At 37.5% G+C, this 15,029-nt stretch overlaps 2 protein-coding genes across 11 annotated transcripts in view; one reads left to right on the top strand and one right to left on the bottom strand.

The window, feature by feature from the left end:
• Positions 1-15,029, bottom strand: part of ANKRD28 (ankyrin repeat domain 28) — a 198,453-nt gene that overhangs the window by 10,878 nt on the left and 172,546 nt on the right. For all 10 annotated transcript variants that reach the window (XR_002730699.2, XM_023207369.2, XM_023207368.2 and 7 more), the window contains 7 exons: positions 12,244-12,445; positions 8,167-8,254; positions 7,947-8,064; positions 7,169-7,388; positions 1,389-1,476; positions 1,214-1,297; positions 118-263 (listed from right to left, as the gene is read on the bottom strand). Coding sequence is in view for 9 of the 10 variants with exons in the window: in XM_023207369.2 (XP_023063137.1) it covers positions 118-263; positions 1,214-1,297; positions 1,389-1,476; positions 7,169-7,388; positions 7,947-8,064; positions 8,167-8,254; positions 12,244-12,445 (946 nt within the window). In the remaining variant the exon portion in view is untranslated. The remainder of the gene's footprint in view (positions 1-117; positions 264-1,213; positions 1,298-1,388; positions 1,477-7,168; positions 7,389-7,946; positions 8,065-8,166; positions 8,255-12,243; positions 12,446-15,029) is intronic.
• The window catches only part of BTD (biotinidase), a 102,358-nt gene that overhangs the window by 68,153 nt on the left and 19,176 nt on the right, over positions 1-15,029 (top strand). The gene's annotated exons all lie outside the window — the stretch shown is intronic.

Below are 15,029 nucleotides of genomic sequence, written 5' to 3'. Positions count from 1 at the left end.
GGTTTTAAGTCTTAGGAGTGGTAAGGTAACTAGCTGAAGTCAGAAGTCTTGGGATCTAAGTTATAAATAAGTGATACACATACTTAGGAAAATACAATTTTAAAGAAGGTTATTTACCAACTGTATTTGTTTGTCCATTTTCTGCAGCCATCATAAGAGGTGTTTTCCCTGTAGAGTCCAGAGAATTGACTTGAGCATTATGGCTCAGCAGCAGCTGTAAACACTCTACATGGTCTGTGAAGGCAGCTGCATGGAGAGGAGTTCTGTGATAAAGAAAATTGAAACGTCTGACTAAATTTGAATGTTATATATGCTGGAAAAATATTCTTTAATTTGTGACATGCAGTTTTTAAGGGTTTACATATTAGGCTATAAAAGCACTGCCTGTACACAAACAAACAGGCTCAATGGAGCTCACTAATTTCTCCCATAGAAATTTGTACTTTCAATAATATAAAAGGCCTTAATTAAACTAGAACTAGTATGAAGTAAAGATTAATTACAAAATTGCTAAAATAACATCATTAAAGGAAATTTTGAAAGAAATAAATCCTGACCTGAATACCACCACCTCTTACAACTGCTGCTGGACTTTCTTCCAGCCTTTACTCCTATTTAGAAAACTGTTAACTTTGTTAACAATTATCTTTGGGAAACAAACAACTTCAAAAGAAAGGGGAAAAATTTACATTTTAAAATAGTTTAGAGGAGGAAAACTTCATAAAATCTATAAATAGAAAAACCTTTTATAATGTAAAAATAATTGAGATCTTAAAACAATTTATACTTACAAATATAAAAATCAACTTTTAAATAATAATGGGTTTTCTGTAAATTCTCTCACACCAGGCCAGTAGTTAAAATTTATTTCTTAATGAAAATAAAACTTTTTTGGGGGGTAGGGCAGAGACGGGATCTCACTCCGTCACCCAGGCTGGAATGCAGTGGTGCAATCATAGCTCACTGCTGCCTCAAACTCCTGGGCTCAAGTGATCCTCCTGCCTCAGCCTCTTGAATAGCTGGGATCACAGGCATGCATCATCATGTCTTTTTTTTTTTTTGGTAGAAATGCAGGTCTTAGTATGCTGACCAGGCTGGTCTTAAACTCCTGGCTTCAAGTTATCCTCCCACCTTGGCCTCCCAGGTTGTTAGGATTATAGGCATGAGCCACTGTGCCTGGCTAAAACTATTTAATACATAGTTGAATTCCTACCTTCCTTTTGAATCTGTGGCGTTCACAATGCTGGCACCTAATGTATCAATTAACATCTCAGCAGCACCTTCGTTGTCATTTATCCTGTGTAAGGTAACATGGTGATCATTCTCACAGCAATGGTGTATTTCTTAAAACACTCAAACCAAGTCTGATTCATTCTGGCTTTACTTACACAGCACAATGCAATGGACTAAAAGCATTTCCTTCCGTTTTCTGGAAAACTTCCTGTTCTAAAAGCAGTTCTACACATGTCTCGTGACCTAAATAGGTGTAAAGAACCAGATATTAAAATTCAAAGGAGATACTGGCAAAAATCACAGATACATATATTATGTTTAAAGGAAAAATGTAAAAGTCTCTCTCCCATCCCATCTCCCAGTTCCCCTCTCTGGAATATAACCACTGGTAGCTGTTAAGCCACCAGTAGTTCCAGAAAATTTCTAGGCATATACAACTGCATGCACATACATACATACAGTTGGCTCTCTGTATCCATGGGTTCCGCATCCATCAATTCAACCAAACCCAAATTAAAAATACTTGGGGGAAAAAAAAACCAGAGCAGACTTTTTTTCTTGTCATATACCCGAAATACAGCATAGCAATTATTTATATACCATTTACATTACATTGACTATTGTAAGTAATCCAGAAATGACTCAAAGTATAGCAGAGAATGTGCATAGGTTATATGCAAATACTATCCCATTTTCTATAAGGGACTTGAGCACCTGTTGGGTTTGGTATTCATAAGGGGTCCTGGAAACCAATCCTCAACAGAAAATGAGAGATGATTGTGCTATTTATTTTTTTAATGGCAATGGGATGTTTAATTCCGCCACTTGCTTTTTACTTAGTATTAACTACACATATCCTTCCATAATAGCATATATAGAAATATTATTATTATTTTAGACGGAGACTCGCTCTTTCGCCCAGTCTGGAGCGCAGTGGCGTGATCTTGGCTCACTGCAACCTCTGCCTCCCGGGTTCAAGTGATTCTCCTGTCTCAACCTCCCAAGTAGCTGGGACTACAGGCACTCACCACCATGCCCAGCTAATGTTTTTCCTATTTTTAGTAGAGACGGGGTTTCACCATGTTGGTCAGGCTGATCTCGAACTCCTGACCTCGGGTGATCCACCCACCTCTGTCTCCCAAAATGCTTGGATTACAGGCGTGAGCCACCATGCCCAGCTAAAATCTTATTCTTTAGTGTTCTGAAGAGCTTCACAGTATCAAAGTGTATCATAAATTATTTAATCTAATTATGGATTTTAAAGTGATTGCTAGTTTAAAAAAATTCTTCATGATATTATCAACAATGCTGTAATGAAACATTCTGGCATTTTTTTATTTTACTAAAACGATTTTCTGAGACAGGGTCCTGCTCTGTTGCCCAAGTTGAAGTGCAGTGGCATGATCATGGCTCACTGTAGCCTCAACCTCCTGGGCTCAAGTGATCCTCCCACCTCAGCCTCCCGAGTGGCTAAGACAACAGGTGCAAGGCTACTACATCTGGCTAACTTTTTGATATTTTGTAGAGATGAAGTTTTGCCACGTTGCTTAGGCTGGTGTTGAATCCCTGAGCTCAAGTTATCTGCCTGCCTCAGCCTCCTAAAATGCTGGGATTACAGGCGTGAGCCACCATGCTCAACATTTTGTTTTTATTTTAGGAAGTATTTTTGTAGGACAATTTCCTACCAAAGTGATATTGCTGTGGTAAAGGACAAGTATCCAGTCCTTGGTATTCTTGGGGGATGGGGTCCAGGACTTCCCATTGACAGCAAAAATCCATAGTCCCTTATACAGGTCCCTTGTACAAAATGGTTTATTTGTGTATAACCTATGCACATCTTCTCATATACTTTAAGTCATCTCTAGATTACTTACAACTTAATTCCATGTAAATGCTATATAAATAGTTGTTACATTGTATTGTTTAGGGAATAATGACGACAAAAAAATCTGTACATGTTCAGCCTAACTATATTTCTGATCGACATTCAGTTGAATTCACGGATGGGGGACCCATGGATATGGAGGGCTGACTGTACTGATTATTTATCAACATCTGGTCCATAGTTTTTAACAGTAACTTGAAAAACAGAAAAATCCAAACTTCAAATTTTCTTACCCTAATTCCAGAGCCAGGGTTTTAATTTAATACCCTAATTACTACAACTAAAATGTTGCTTATTTCATGAGTTATTTGGGATCTACTTTAGGAATAAATTAGATTCTTATGTGGCCTCTTTAGATATTTTCATGGTTTAAAATTTGCCTACCAAAGTCTTGTTATATTTTCTTTTCTTTTTAAATTACTCAAACTTAATCAGCTTAAACTTTATCCTATAATTGTGGAAAAAGTAATTTTCAGAAAAACCTGTAATGGTGTTCCATCTTTTGTCAGTTCTTTTCTCTAATCTAGTAGTTTTCAAGTGGATTTTGCCCATCAGGAGATATTGTGCATGGCAATGCCTACGGACAGTTTTGTTTATCACAACTGAAGGTGGGGCAGTGCAACTGGCATTTAGTGGGCAGAAACCAATGATGCTGCTAAACATCTTGCAATGCACTGGAGAGTCCCTTGCAACAATCACCTGGCCCAAAACGTCATAGTGCTGAGGTTGAGAAACTGCTTTAATTCCATTGTGCTGAATGTTAACTCATTACTAAGATACAGCAATGGAAAGTTGTCCATTGTTGACTTAAGAGCCTCCCATTCTCCAGGTATATGGGTGCTTAAGGTGTGGCCTGGGGAAAATCCTGGGGTGACGCAAAAAAGATGTGAATAAAAACACAGATGAGAACCCAACTATTCTCTTAAATTAGCTATAAAGAGATGTACTGCTCTTCTCACTAAAAAGAAAATACTTTTGGAAAACAGTAGTTTTCATAAAAAAAGATTATGTTAATATGTAATAGACATTATTTTTAAATAAATCAATAAGTATTTAAAATTTCTCAATTCCAATTTCTAATACAGTCAGTATCAATCCATAGTTGCTGAGACCAAAGGGTTTGAGAACCACTCACTATCTGAGTACAGACTGAGAAAAGGGAACAGTGAGTCCCCTTGGTCACCTCCAGAAATCATTACTGGGTGATATTAAGCAGACAATCTCATAACTTTCTATCATCATTTATGAAAGGTAGATAGGATGGTAAACTGGATCCTCCTGAGTTTCAGAGGCTATTCTGAGGATGTTCAGAACTTCATAAAAATGAACACATTTTTTAAAGGAATAAATAAGTATTCTTAAGTTCTGTGACTGAATGACTATATAAACTGAAACTGTGAACTTTTAGTATCTACAGCCAGTTTTTTCCTAAAACTTGGCCATCATTTCAATTTTGAGAGAAAGGTTGTTTTCTGTTCTGTTGGAGTGCTTCCAATTTTCTTTACAGCAGTACAATAATTACTAGAGTAAAACCACTTTACATATTCTACTTTCAGGATGCCAAATTATAAAATGGGATTTTGGCTATAAATATGGTATTAATTTTAGACTGTCTATATAGTCGCTTACTGCATATAGCCAACACACATTTAATTCCTTCCAGCTCAAATTCAGCATCACCACAATTTTGCTACGGGCTGAAAATCAGACACATTTGTTATGATCTTTAAATGGCAACCATGCATGCAGTTCTTGCAAAATTCTGTCTCTTGCACAAAACGTGCTTAGAGTCTAAATTTAGCAGTGATAGAGTAGGAACTCACTTTAGGGAAACTGTTATACATATAGATCTGATAAGAAACATTGTAATAGAAAGCAACTCTCCAAAGGACAGTTACAGCAGTACATTTACAACTAAATGCTCTTCCTGAGGAAAAATATCTCACTGTGTGATTTTTCCAATGGTTCATCTTCAGGGATATATATATTTTTAAAAACCAGGAAAGTCTTTGCTTCTAAACAGTTTTATCTCACTGACTTTTTTACAGAAACACAACTCACATTTGTATATATTTTCCCACTATATTAGTTATTTTGGGTTTTCCTTATACTTGTAAAATGTCAAGTCACATTACAGAAACAAATCAAATATCAATGCAAAATACATTATCTTCTTTGTACTAGTATGAGTACGAGTCTCTGGCCACTTCACTACACTCATTTCTACTTGCCTTAGCGAGTAGAAATGAGAAAAAGAGAAGTTAAACCCCAAAGGTTTTATAGTTTCAAAACTGTTTTGGTCAAGGATTTAAGGTAGTAAAAAACAAAGAGACTAAACTAAGCTTATTGAATGAGCAATAGATTTAACTATTCAAGTTTTTATGATACTATCAGTACTCAGCTGAAGGATAACCAACAGTAATCACAGGACAAACCTCAAGAACCCAAAATGTTCTCACAGCAAAAGAATGCAACTCCCAACTTTGGCATAAGGACTAATATGAAAATCAAAATATTGTATCTCAGAAATACTTGTGAAAACATTTAATGAAGTTATAATTTTACAAGATTCAGCTTTTTCCTCTTTTGCTTTAACTTGGTAACTTTGTCAAAACAGCTCCCAGTGAAAGAACTGTGAAACAGCATATTACAGAAAGATAGCAAATCTCAACTTCCTGGTAAGGCAGTCTGATTTTACAACAGATATTATACTTATTTATTTTAGTAAATGGATATTTATATAAAGAGGCAATTTATATTTTCTCTACACTTTGAGGGAAGGTTATTAGAATTGTGAACTACAGCTTTGTAGATCTGCTGTCATAATTAACATTAATCTTGAAGCTACAATGAAATTGAAAACAAATTTTAAAAACCTCTAATTTCTCTGCTAAAGCCTGAAGCTTGAACTTTGACAACACTGATGCTTGCGCTATATATAATGTACCTGAGTTTTCTAAGATGATCAAATCTATTGCCCTGCACAAGGAAAAAATATCTCAACATACTTCATTACATAAATTATTTTAATTAGTGGCATTTCATAAGCCAAACTGCATTTTTAACATCTATACCTTCAAAGTAGCTTTATGCTTCCCTAAGTGACCTTTTGTGAGTCTACCTATAAAAGCAATGACTATGACTGTGAGCCTGTAGGAGGCCAAAGAAAATCTTTTCTAACCATGTAGCAGAGTTAACCCATCAAAGTTTCTAATTCTAAGACCTGCTAGGGATTTATTCCTTTAAAACATGGAGCATGGATATTAGTGGTAATATAAGAATGTTATCTTGCAATGTGCTCAGAAAACATACAAAGATTTCAGTTTAGAATGTGATACACTTCACTGTTTCTCCTACTTTTGGTCATTTTCCCCCTAATACGATATTATTTAGAAAGTAAAAGAACATGGCTAGGTGCGATGGCTCATGCCTGTAATCCTAGCACTTGGGGAGTCCGATGTGGGAGGACTGCTTAAGCCCAGTTGTTTGAGACCAGCCTGGGCAACATAGTGGGACTCTAAAAAAAAAAAAAGTAAAAGAACACAATCAAAATACAAGCACACTATATAATAGCAATGGAAACGTTGTAAAAACCTCCTAAAAATGTTAAATATTTGTTGAAATAAAGATCTAAGAAAAACTTCAGGCTACATGGTGGCTCATGCCTGTAATCCCAACACTTTGGGAGGCTGAGGTGAGAGGATCACTTGAGGCCAGGAGTTCAGAACCAGCCTGGGCAACATAGCAAGACCCTACCAAAACGGGAAAAAAAAAAAAAAAAAAAAAAAAGGAAAAACCTCAAAAATACTTCATGGCTTATCTCAGAACACCTTTGACAACTAGTGCCTTGGCTTTAGCATGACAAAGGACAGGAGTGAACCTACATAGTAATTATTAGTAAGTAAGCCTACATAGATTATTCCCAAGGTTTTTGCTAATTTTAAACTTAAAATTTGCCTTATAAATATGTCATTCTCATTAATATCTGAATATATTAAACTTATCTCTGTTCAGCACAGAACGATATGCATTTGTGTTTGTATACTTAACCATTGTAGCAAGCCCAGTGAAGTGCCGTATATCCATGATTGTCTGTTATGGCTGGATTTGCATCCATAGATGCTGCTGACTGCAAAAGGGCTCCGAGAACACCAATGTGTCCACAGGCAGCAGACAGATGTATAGGCGTCCGGCCCCTGCTATCCCGAAGTAAGCACTTAGCACCATGTTGAAGTAATGCATCTACACATTCTTCATGGCCTGTAACTGCCTGAAAGAAAATAATTTACAGGTGGTCAAACATATTATGCTAAACATTACATGCCAATTTCAGCTAATTAAAAACTTTAAAGACCATACTCCAATATCCTTCCATCAATTAAAGCCACTTATCATTTTAGGAATAATTCTGTATTTTTATTGGAAGTGGTTTAAAAATTCAGTTAAAGCAACAACTCTGTTAAAATGCAAATAGTATGAAAACAGGAAGAGAGAAACTTGGTATTCAGTGAAAATAATGATATTTCAAAGGTGAAAAAAGATTAAAGTGTATAAGAAAATAAGTGAGATAATGGAAAAAGTCAAATTGACATTAATTCTACTCAAAGTTTTAGAGTTTTAAAATTTTGTTCTGACATTGGTCTCTAGATTATTAAGTTGTACTTTGTAATTGTTCAAAATTAGCATTTAAAAACTAAGATACTGAAAGAAATGGTAAAGACTATTTGACGAACATTTAATGAAGAGAAAATAAACATAATCTAGTTCAGTTCTAGGTAATATGAGGTTATAAAAGCTTTTTGAAAGGAAAGAGCATATTTCTGCTTACCCCTCTATGCAACGCTGTCCTTCCCCACTTATCTTTGGCATCTACATTTGCTCCTTTGTTCAGCAGTGAGTAAACACAGTCTGTGTGCCCGTTGAGAACAGACAGCATCAGAGGCGTCCTGAGCAACAACAGGAATAGGTTCAGTGCTATCACTTAAGACTGTACTCTGGTTTTCGAAATACGCCCTTCTGCGATGCAACAATTATTTATCGAAACTTACTGTCCATTTCCATCTTGAATATCTACTGCATTCTGTGGCTCTGCATTTCCTATTAATAGCCGTAAGCATTCTGAATGACCATTTGTTGCTGTAAAGTGAAATTTAAACATTTCAGTAATTACATATAATGATAAAATAGAAAATGTCCATCTTAGAGCACATCTTCCAGAATTTAATTTTGGGATAGTTTCACTGAATTTAATATGCAAGAATAAAAACTACAGGTAGAAAGAAGGTTTCTATGGCCTTTGGTTGTTAAAGCTAAACAAATATGAATTCCTTACTGTAAAACATGACAGGCAGACTGCTCACCCAGCACCCATCCCCTACCATCTGCCTCTAAAAGAATGCTCATTTTATTTAGCTGTCTGGCAGTGTGGTCAGGAAGAGTGCCTTGCCTCCAGCAAAGGGATGATATCATGATTAGACCAAGTTAATCACAACAACCCCATTCTCCTCTGACAGTGATCAGTTTTAAGGTGAGCAGCACAGGGACCAGGTCTGACTACTGAGATGCTGATAAGTCTAGAGGCTGCTGGGAAACACTTTTATCTCTGATAATGAAAAGCCTCCATTCCTTTCTGATTTTAGATGCAATCCTTAAAAGTAGCAGCAATGATTCCTGCAACATGAATGCAAATGTAAGAGAATAACAGAATTTAATCCAGAGCTCTGACACCATTGTAGAATCAACCAATCCTGGAACGGAATCTGCCTTTGGATATTGTCTTTTTTTTTTTTTTTGAGACAGAATCTCGCTCTGTCGCCCAGGCTGGAGTGCAGTGGTGCGATCTTGGCTCACTGCAACATCTGCCCCCTAGTTCAAGCAATTGTCTGCCTCAGCCTCCTGGGTAGCTGGAATTACAGGTGCCCGCTACCACACCCGGCAAATTTTTTTGTATTTTTAGGAGAGATGATGTTTCACCCTCTTGGCCAGGCTGGTCCTGAACTCCTGACCTCATGATCTACTCGCCTCAGCCTCCCAATGTGTTGGAATTATAGGTGTGAGCCACCATGCCCAGCTTGCCTTTGGACATTGTATGTGAGAGACTAAACCCCTTAAGCTATTTTCAGTAGGGTACTCTGTTATTTCCGGCTGAAATAATTTCAAATGATATATATATAGTACAAGAAAAATGATACATCTAAAGAATGCATGTGTTAAGTCCAAATGCATAAAATGGGCAAGGGTACAAGTAGAAGTAGTCCAAAGAAAAGAGCTTTTGAAGTAAGTTAAATCCTCTGCAAAATTCAGGTCCTGTTCATATATACAAAGTCTGAAGTTTAAATAAATACATTAGAAAAAATGTATCTTGCATATGATACAGAAAAGAACATCTATCACTATTTCTTCTAATTAAAAGATGACAAAACTAGCAAAAACAAGCTAGGTGCCGAATATTCTACAGTACGTTCCGACAGTTATATTAAATACTAATAGTTTAACTTGTGGCTTAAACCACCTCTCCCCCACCCTAGTCCAATCTGTATGCTGCACTCCACCAGCAGCTCTCACAGCTTAGCAATAAAAAACAGTGTCATAACACTTGGAGATGTTCAAGAAGATCTTGTTTGGCCCATCATTTTTCAAATCAGTTCTTTTACACTCAGTGCACAGTAGCTATTGATGAATGTTTGTGTCATCTAAATTCAATACCCAAACACCAAGCACAGCATCACTGTGGGAAAGGACTGGTAAACCTCCAGGAAAAAACCCTCATTGTTCTTTTCATGGCTTAGAGACGCTCTCTATAGATCTCCAAATTTGAAAGGCATCTATAGATACAAGGCTTGCATTTATTGAATAGGTAGGTACTAACAGTAGGTTACTAACAGTAACCTGTGGTTGCACTCCATGCAAGCTTTAAATTAGTTCTGCATATGATCTGCAATTATGATATAATTTTCCTAGTGGTAGATTAATATTTTTAAAATGTACTTATTTTTCACAGATCTCATCCAGTGTACAAAATTTATTTTTATTTTATATTTTTTAAATTATACTTTAAGTTCTAGGGTACATGTACACAATGTGCAGGTTACATATGTATACATGTGCCATGTTGGTGTGCTGCACCCATTAACCCATTATTTACATTAGGTATATCTCCTAATGCTATCCCTCCCCCTACCCCCTCCCCACAATAGGACCTGGTGTGTGATGCTCCCCTTCCTGTGTCCAAGTGATCTCATTGTTCAGTTCCCCTCTATGAGTGAGAACATGCGGTATTTAGTTTTCTGTTCTTGCAATAGTTTGCTGAGAATGATGGTTTCCAGCTGCATCCATGTCCCTACAAAGGACGCGAACTCATCCTTTTTTATGGCTGCATAGTATTCCATGGTATATATGTACCACATTTTCTTTATTTTATATTTTAGGAACAGGGTTTCATCATGTTGCCTACAGTGCAATCAAACTGAGCTCAACTGACCCTCTTGCCTCAGCCTCCCAAGTTAGGTGGGGAATACAGGCATGCGCCACCAAGTTTTGCAAACTGATATATAACTTCACTCTTTTTCAGAATAAGGTAACAGCAAGTAACGCATTTTAACCTCTTGTTCAAACCATATACTAGTGCATATACATTTATTAGCGGTTGTAATCTATTATTAAAATATTTTTCTCAGCCCCACTTGAACATCTGATAGCTTTGAAGGGCAGCTCTGGGAGCAACAGTGGGTGTTATCAACAGTCTTCTAAAATGTAAGCTTCCCAAAGGACTAGAAAAAAAATCCAAGACGTATATTCAAATGTATTCTTAAGGATCACGCTATAAAAATAGAGTTGTGAATCTGCATCTGCCGGTGATACACAGTGGGTAGCAAGTCATTTCACTGACTTGGTTATAGACTTTCATATTTTAACCTATCTGCTACATCATAATATCACAATATGGAATAGTTCTTGAATAAGGTAATTGCTCTGTAAAGCCTGTCTGCATGTTTAATGCAGTACACTGGTAAAGTAAGTCAAAATGTGTATCACTTGTTAAATGAAAGATTATACCAATCCAAAATAACTTCTACCAGAAAGAAATACTGCATTGTTTTGTTGATAAAGTGTTTCAGAAGTTAGATTATTACATAAACCCAACTTCTAAGGCACACAATTTTTTAAGTGATGATAATCTTGTTGTTGATATTCCCTGAGAATACAATTATTTTATCACTTAAAGTCAAAAATTTCCCCAGACAATCGTAGTTCCTGGTAATCTCCTTGGGTCTGGAAACTTTTGAAGAGCCAAGTTGACATTTTTCAGCTCTTTAGGCCACTGGGTTTTAGAGGGAGAAGTCCAGAGACAAGTCCAGGCTGTAGCACAGCCTTCAAAACAACACAGGGGCATCTCTGATCCTGCCCTACCTAAGTTTTGGCACTAGTGGGGCTTCTGTCTGGAGAAATGCCCTCAAAGGGTAACCAGTAGGTGTGACATAGAATCGGCCAATGTTAGCATCTGCAGCCATCATCAAAAGATGAATCCACTGCCACTGCCCTGAGAAGCCCCTAAAATTACAGAAGGTATCAGCAAGGAGGCTGCCCAGGTTGTTTTCCAAGAGGCCACAGGAGGAAGGGAGCTACTTGGGGGCACTTAAATCTTTTGTGCAGAGGAGCTTCTTTTCATTAGAGCAGGGGAGTTTTAATGACTTCTTAAACACTTGTGTGGGACAGGCTTGAGCATGAGGGAGGTTTTAAGCCAGGCCTAAAGTTAGTTTCAAATACTAGTTAATAAATCTATTTTTATTTCCTTTTTTGCACAGAAGCTGGTAATCCAGGACCTACATGTAAACAACTTTATATGAATATTTTTTGTACTTGGTTTACTTGGATTGGTATAATACACTATATTTAAGTTCCTTGAATACTGTGGATACTCCTAATATTTATGAATGACTGAGGCTTTGTAAATTAAGGGACATTTGTGTGAATAAAGTTATTTGGTGGGGTCAAAGAATCCACATGATTTGGAAAAAAAACAGGTCAAAAATTTTAAAGACAATTAACCAGAAATATTATATACCAGAAATTGAAAGAGATTAGACAGGAAGTGATAAATAAATCAAGCATAATATCTGGCATACCTGCTGCATGTATAGGTGTCCTCTTCAAAATGTAGTCTTTTACTAAGATTGAGGCACCCTGATTAATGAGTACATCCACACATTCAACATGGCCCTTAAATGCTGCAAGGTCTAGGGGTGTTCTTCCACTACTATTTCTGACATCAAGATCTAACAAAGACTGTACCAACACTTCCAGTGCTTGATGGTGACCATGGTAGGCCTAGAAATAAATAAAAATGTAAATTTAAAAAATATATATTTAGACTGACTTCCTAAAGACTTTAAAAAATGTAAATAAGCAAACTTGTCTTCATATTATCATCCTATTTAAGATAATCCAAACTTCTACATTGAGAATTCAGGAAGTTAACTACAGATTTTTCTAATAATCAACACAGTAGGTAGGCTACTGCGGTAGGGAATAGGCATTCTAAAAATAATAAAAGTTTAGATGACAGGTGATCTTTTCATGAGTATACAATGCTTGGCTCATGGCAGACATTCAATGGATGTGTGACAGGGATTCATTCAAGCCTTGATTTCAAGTCTGATTCCAAAAAGCCTGGTGTTTTTTTTGTTTTGTTTTGTTTTGAGGCAGGGTCTTGCTCTGTTGCCCCGGCTGGAGTGCAGTGGCGTGATCATAGCTCACTGCAGCCTTGACCTTCTGGGCTTAAGTGATCCTCCCACCTCAGCCTCCTGAGTAGCAGGGACCAGAGGTACACGTTACCACGCCCAGCTAATTTTTCTTTTAATTTTTGTAGTGATGAGGGTCTTGCTATGCTATCCAGGCTGGTCTCAAAATTCCTGGCCTCAAGTAATCCTCTTACCCTGGTCTCTCAAAGTGCTAGGATTACAGACATGAGCCCCTGCGCCCAGCCAAGTCTGTGTTCTTAATCACAGTTCAGTGCTCCACATCAACTCCAAAGACAGCTAGCAACCTGAGTTGAGTCAGTGCTTGAATATTCTGATTTCTCAAATTAAACTGACTATACCCACCCCATAATGTGCCATAGCTAAAAAAGAAGTAATTCTTTTAGCAAAGAAATATGTAACTGAGCCCTGCTTGAATATCACCACATACCAGGCATTGTCCTAGCTGTACAAGAGTAAGACTGAATATTTGTCAGAATGAAGTTGCCTTCTTTTTTTTTGAGACGGAGTCTTGCTCTGTCACCAGGCTGGAGTGCAGTGGCATGATCTCAGCTCACTGTAACCTCTGCCTCCCTGGGTTCAAGCGATTCTCCTGTCTTAGCCTCCCAAGTAGCTGGGATTACAGGCGCATACCACCACGCCCCAGCTAATTTTTGTATTTTTAGTAGAGACAGGGTTTCACCATGTTGGCCAGGATGGTCTCGATCTCTTGACCTTGTGATCCATCCGCCTCAGCCTCCTGAAGTGCTGGGATTACAGGCGTGAGACACTGCGCCTGGCCCGAAGTTGCCTTCTTCATACAGTCTAATAAAAGGGCTTTCCAGAAAAGTCATTTCAAAGTCCAACATGGTAACTGAACATATATTATTTACACTGGACTAAATGCTGAGCAGGACATAAAGAAATAAGTAAACTTCAAAGGACTATAATGCCATTTCTTGTAGAAAATGTTAGAAAGTAGCAGCAAGAGATAAAGTTGCTCTGGGCCTTACTGATCTCTTTATAATGAATCTGTGTAGAAACTTGATTACTTAAGCTTGACTATCTCAAAGATTAAAGTGGCTATAGGTCACAGAATTCTGTTTTAGGATTATATCTAACTTTGTTCCTCGATACCAGGTCAATGAAAATAATGCTACTGAAAGAATGAACTCTGAGGAACCATACATTATATAGAAGACAGTATACAAAGAAGAGGTTAGCCAGTTGTGGTAGCTCACACCTATAATCCCAGGACTTTGGGGAGGCTGAGGTGGAAGGATCATTTGAACAGGAGTTTGGGACCAGCCTGAGCAACAGAGTGGATCTCATCTCTGCCAAAATAATAATAATAATAATAATAATAATAATAATAATAATAATAATAATAACAACAACAACAACAATAATAATAATAATGAGCTGGGCCTGGTGGCATGTGCCTGTGGTCCTAGCTATGCAGGAGGCTGAGGTGGAAGGATCACTTGAGTTTGGGAGGTACAGGCTGCAGTGAGCTGGGAATGTACCACTGTACCCCAGCCTGGGTGACAGAATGAGATTATCTCTCTAAATAAATAAAAATAATAATAAATGAAGTTGGGCATGGTCACTCACACCTATAATCTCAGCACTTTGGCAGGCCAACACAGGAGGATTACTTGAGGCCAGGAGTTTGAGACTAGCCTGGGCAACAGTGAGACCTTATCTCTACAAAAAAATAAAGAATTAGCCAGGAATGGTGGTGTGCACTTATAGTCCTAGCTACTCAGAAGGCTGAGGGAGGGAGGCTCACTTGAGCTCAGGAGTTCAAGACTGCAGTGAGCCGTGATTGCGCCACTACACTCCAGCCTGGATGACAGAGTAAGACACTGTCTGAAAAACAATAGAAAAAATAAATAAAAAATAAAAATGAAAAGACAAGAGAATGAATAGGAGCCATGATGATTTGCCACAGAGCTTCCCCCCATGATATCCTCGTATGGGACTAAGAGAAGCAGCCCAAATGTCCAGTATGAGCAAAATTAGGAATCAAGACTAGTTTCCCTGAGCTCAGATCAGTATGTTTTTACTGTACCAAGTTGTCCTGAACGGGAGTTTCGAATAAGAAATTAAAGTAACTTCTCAAAACCTCCTAGAGATAGATATGAAAAGGAAAAGTGGTGGTATAATCATAT

This window comes from Piliocolobus tephrosceles, chromosome 2 (assembly GCF_002776525.5).
Source record: "Piliocolobus tephrosceles isolate RC106 chromosome 2, ASM277652v3, whole genome shotgun sequence".
Classification (NCBI taxonomy): Eukaryota; Metazoa; Chordata; class Mammalia; order Primates; family Cercopithecidae; genus Piliocolobus; species Piliocolobus tephrosceles.
This window is presented reverse-complemented; position numbering and strand designations above follow the sequence as displayed.